Source organism: Hibiscus syriacus, unplaced genomic scaffold (genome assembly GCF_006381635.1).
Source record: "Hibiscus syriacus cultivar Baekdansim isolate YM2019G1 unplaced genomic scaffold, ASM638163v2 tig00112114_pilon, whole genome shotgun sequence".
NCBI classification, from domain to species: domain Eukaryota; kingdom Viridiplantae; phylum Streptophyta; class Magnoliopsida; order Malvales; family Malvaceae; genus Hibiscus; species Hibiscus syriacus.
This window is the reverse complement of record NW_024063255.1, coordinates 598,918-603,861: the sequence shown is the minus strand read 5'-3', so window position 1 is coordinate 603,861 and position 4,944 is coordinate 598,918. Positions and strand designations below refer to the sequence as shown.

The 4,944-nt window shown below is 36.7% G+C and overlaps 1 protein-coding gene across 1 annotated transcript; it reads left to right on the top strand.

The window, feature by feature from the left end:
* Window positions 1-299: 299 nt before the first annotated feature.
* LOC120174515 (glucomannan 4-beta-mannosyltransferase 9-like) lies at window positions 300-2,851 on the top strand. Its single transcript, XM_039181332.1, has 9 exons — window positions 300-635; window positions 729-827; window positions 900-1,152; window positions 1,458-1,568; window positions 1,646-1,782; window positions 1,863-1,976; window positions 2,051-2,247; window positions 2,362-2,556; window positions 2,652-2,851. The coding sequence occupies exons 1-9, from the start codon at window positions 300-302 to the stop codon at window positions 2,812-2,814; spliced, it is 1,605 nt and encodes a 534-aa protein (XP_039037263.1). The 3' UTR covers window positions 2,815-2,851.
* Window positions 2,852-4,944: the final 2,093 nt, after the last annotated feature.

Below are 4,944 nucleotides of genomic sequence, written 5' to 3'. Positions count from 1 at the left end.
TATGTGTTCGCGTTGCGATTTTCATATTCGCGTTGCGATTATGGAAAATCGCAATGCGAATTTGTACTATCGCATCGCGATTTTCAAGAATCGCGTTGCGATTCTGGAAACTGATTTGCGATTCTGGGGATCGCGTTGCGATTTTTATTTCGCGTTGCGATTTTGTTGGTCATTTTGGCAAATCCAAAAAAAGTTGGTTAAAATCGTATATTATAACTTTTTTTTGGTCACTGAGGCGATTTTCTCATATATATATATATATAGTACTTCCTCAAGCAGGCTCCTACTGAGCATTCCTGATGGAGCAGATATCGGCAACGTCGACGAACGTTATTCCGGGTACATTTCAGGGGAGTCGAGACGATGTCGCGGGCCAAATCGGGTTGGTTTGGCAGCAAATGAAGGCGCCACTGATTGTTGCCTTTCTGAAAGTTATGGTTGTTTTGTGTCTGGCAATGTCGATAATGCTTTTCATTGAAAGAGTGTATATGGGGATTGCCATAGTCTTCCTCAAGTTGTTTGGGAGAAAACCTGAGAAAAGGTACAAATGGGAGCCGATGAAGGATGATGTCGAGCTCGGTAGTTCTGCTTATCCTATGGTTCTAATACAAATCCCAATGTACAATGAAAAAGAGGTTCGTTCTTTGCTTCCTTTGGATACCTTTTCTTTTTATCTTTCAGACACTAATGGAAAATGATAATCTGAGACACTTGTGGTATATACTCAGGTTTATCAACTTTCGATTGGAGCTGCATGTGGACTTTCATGGCCATCTGATCGGATCATAATTCAAGTTCTCGATGATTCAACAGATCATACAATTAAGGTATATTTTCAAGTAACTTTACAGAAATTCAGAATGTATTACACGAGTTGTGATGTTGTATTGTGATGATAGAGCATGGTGGAACAAGAATGCCAAAGATGGGGAAGCAAAGGGGTAAACATAAGGTACGAGATAAGGGACAACAGGAATGGATACAAAGCAGGTGCTTTGAAAGAAGGAATGAAACACATCTACGTCAAACACTGTGATTATGTTGCCATTTTCGATGCTGATTTCCAGCCTGAACCGGACTTCCTATGGCGCACCATCCCTTTTATTGTGAACAACCCTGAAATTGCACTGGTTCAAGCACGTTGGAAATTTGGTAACTTTTTTTTCTTTATTGCTGGAAACTTTTTTTTTGTGTGTCGGTGGTCTTTGCTCTGTCTTGCCATATACCATGTTTTTTCTTTTTCTTTTTAAATTAAGGTTTGATGATATCACTGGCCAAAATAAAGAATGTTGCCAGGTGTACAGAGGTTGGCGGGGCTAACTATTTTCATCTAATTAAAGAAATTTCAAAGGAAAATTTGTCAATTACTTGGACTAAAGATGACACATGATGTTGACACATTAACCATGGACGACTTTGCTGGATTCCCATTGATGAATATTACTGTTATGTTGCAGTCAACGCAAATGAATGCTTAATGACAAGGATGCAAGAGATGTCATTGGATTATCATTTCAAAGTTGAACAGGAAGTGGGGTCTTCAGCCTATGCTTTCTTCGGTTTCAATGGTAAACAAACTCCACAAGTGCATCAATGGTTTTCAAGTCCTTTACATGTTTATAAGAAGCTAGATTATATGTTTCAGGGACGGCTGGTGTATGGAGAATTTCAGCACTCAACGAAGCTGGTGGATGGAAAGACAGAACGACCGTGGAGGACATGGATTTGGCCGTCCGAGCTAGTCTTAAAGGCTGGAAATTTGTTTACGTCGGCGAACTCAAGGTTTATCATTATCTTCATCAATCTCTGTGAAAGTATTCCTATGAATGGGGAACTGATTCCATCTTGTTGATTTATGGTAGGTGAAAAATGAGTTGCCAAGTACATTCAAAGCTTATAGGTATCAACAGCATAGATGGTCATGTGGCCCTGCTAATCTCTTCAAAAAAATGGCAATCGAAATCATAAGAAATAAGGTAACCATCCCAAGATTATAATGAATACATGAAATCAAGATTACAATCCATTAACCTGTTTTCTTTAATTGCAGAAAGTTACTCTATGGAAGAAGCTTTATGTGATCTACAGTTTCTTCTTCGTCCGAAAGATAGTAGCTCACATTGTCACATTGTTTTCTACTGTTTCGTTTTACCCTCAACTTTTCGTTCCTGAAGTCCATGTTCCTAAGTGGGGTGCTGTCTACATTCCTTCTATCATCACTCTCCTCAACGCTGTTGGAACCCCGAGGTACTTCCCTCGATCTTTCTATGTCGCTCGGACTCGATATCGATGCATATTCTAGCATAAATTGGAGTAGAATCCTCCAAGTGATCAGCTTGATTGATTACTGAAATGTTGCAGGTCATTGCATCTGGTGATGTTCTGGATTCTCTTTGAGAATGTGATGTCTTTACATCGGACCAAGGCAACGTTTATCGGTCTGCTGGAGGCCGGAAGAGTAAATGAATGGGTTGTTACCGAAAAATTGGGAGATGCTCTCAAGACTAAAGTTGGTGCAAAAGCTACCAAGAAACCCCGAATCCGAATCGGAGAAAGGTAATGACTCTCAATCGGTCAACATTTACAATCTGAGAAGATGAACATATATGCATAATCAATCTTTTGTGCTTGCTTGTTTTATAAATAAGCAGGCTTCATTTGCTTGAGCTTGGTGTTGGGGCATACCTCTTCTTCTGTGGCTGCTATGACATGGCTTTTGGAAAGAATCGCTATTTCATGTTCCTCTTCCTCCAGTCTATTGCTTTCTTCATCGCCGGTTTCGGTTACATCGGAACCTTTGTTTCATCATCTTAGTCCCCATAATGATCAAAGCCTACATATCCTCCCCCACCTTCTTCTGTCTTAACCAAATATAAGAGCACTTCAATTTCTTTGATTGTTTTTCCACCTTTTTGTTTATTTCATTCAAAATGTATAGCTTCTAGATTATTTACAGAGCATGGTCATTCTTGTATACAGAGCATAAGTGGATTTGAGCAATCAAGTTGCATTACTTCAACTAATCATCCTTGATGTTGATCTCTTTCTATTCAATTTAATTATTTAACTTTCAAATTATTTATGTTTTAATCATTCTAATTTATTTTATTGATTTTTTTGTGACGTAACATTTTTAATTATTTTATTAATATATAATTAAATAAAATAATAAATTTAGAACTATACCCAAATCCAAAATCACACATCCCTCATATATTAATAAAATAAGTTAAAATAATTAAAATAGAAGTAATTTGTAACAAAATAAAAATGAAAAGATAATTGAGTGATGAATGATGTAATTTATTTTATAAAAATGGCACATACAATAATTTCGCTAAGTTTTTAACAACGATATGAAAATAAAACCTAAACTAAATATTATGTATTATCCTAAAGAAAAAAAAACAAAATTTAGGTATATTTTAATTTTTAAACTATCTTTTAAAATATTATATTATTTAAAGTTATTTATTGAGGTGGCTTGTAAGATATAATATCATATCAATACGAAGTAAATTAAGTTATTTATTGAGGTGACATGTAAGATATAATATCATATCAATATGAAGTACATGTAGACTATAACGTGGGTTAACACCTAAAAGTTATTAAAAGTTTTAATTTTAATATAAGTTTTTATAACAAAAAAATGGTTTCGCTTTTTTTAATATAACTTTAATATGTGTTGCGGAATACGGCTATCGGATAGAGCAAAATCGTAACTGATAATTTGAGAAAATAAAAATAAAGATAAATAAGACACAAATTTTACGTGGAAACCCCCCTAAATAATATAGGGTAAAAACCACGAGCAAAGGTAGAAGAATTTCACTATGAGAAAATAAGAATTACAACTTCTCTCGATCTAACAAGGAGAAAACAATAACAAATCTCTCTTGATAAAAATGAGAAAACAACTCTCAAGAAAACTCTCTAAATTCTCTAGTATTGGGAGAAAACTAGAATGATTTGGGATGGTTTTTAAGCTAAATGAGTTAGGGTATTTATAGTTGAAGCTTAAGGACTAATCTTGTAAATATCCTAAAGTCCAGTGACTAAAAGAGCAATTTTCTCATTGAATTTTCAACCATTGCTGCACCGAATTTTGACAATTGTAGCCTCAAAATTTCGGTGCTTTCGGTGCATGTGATTTGCGCCAATTTTCAACAATTATTTGCACCGAATTTTCAACAATCTCTCACTTGAAGATTTGATTGGAACAATCATATCTTCACACCATTCTTTCTACCTTGTACCTTCATGTTGCTTCTGTGACCCCGACGGATCTGCCTCCTGCCTCTGGTATTGGCTTGACTAATCTGATTAGAGGAGCGACCGTTACTGAGTCTGAGTCTACTAGAGTCGTATTAGATGAGAATATCGGACGTCAGTTTCTCCAATTGATTCAGGGAGCGGTAAGAGTTGCAAGCATTGTACCCGAGGTCCCCATTTCTCAGACTCTTATTGCTAATGGAATTAGGACGTTTAGTGGCCTTACGGGTGGAGCCCCGACTGAGGCAGATGATTGGCTTAGTGATACCGAGTGACGCATGAATCATTTAGGTTTAGATCCTCGGCGACGTTATTTACGAGTAATTTCTTTGTTGAACGAGAATGTCCACACCTGGTGGGAGTCTATGGTCAGCAGTGTTTCGGTCGATCGTTTGACTTGGGATTTCTTCAGGGAGCGTTTTAGGAGTCATTTTCTGGGAGAGCGTTATCTAGCTTAGAGACGACATCAGTTTTAGGACCCGGTTCAGGGAGATATGACCGTTTTTGAGTACGAGATCAAGTTCTTGAAATTGTTGAAGTATGAATTCAGTCTAGTACATACCGAGAGAGATAGGTGTCAGAAGTTTTCTCAGAGACTTTGATATGAGTTGCGTCATTAGGTAGTTACTCATCAAGACGAGGTATTCGATATTGTACTCGGGAGACCAA

Coding starts and splice junctions, on each gene's coding strand:
- LOC120174515 (XM_039181332.1), top strand. CDS start 300: ATGGAGCAGATATCGGCAACGTCGACGAACGTTATTCCGGGTACATTT. Junction 1,569..1,645: donor TGCTTTCTTCGGTTTCAATG/GTAAACAAACTC, acceptor TATATGTTTCAG/GGACGGCTGGTGTATGGAGA. Junction 1,977..2,050: donor TCGAAATCATAAGAAATAAG/GTAACCATCCCA, acceptor CTTTAATTGCAG/AAAGTTACTCTATGGAAGAA.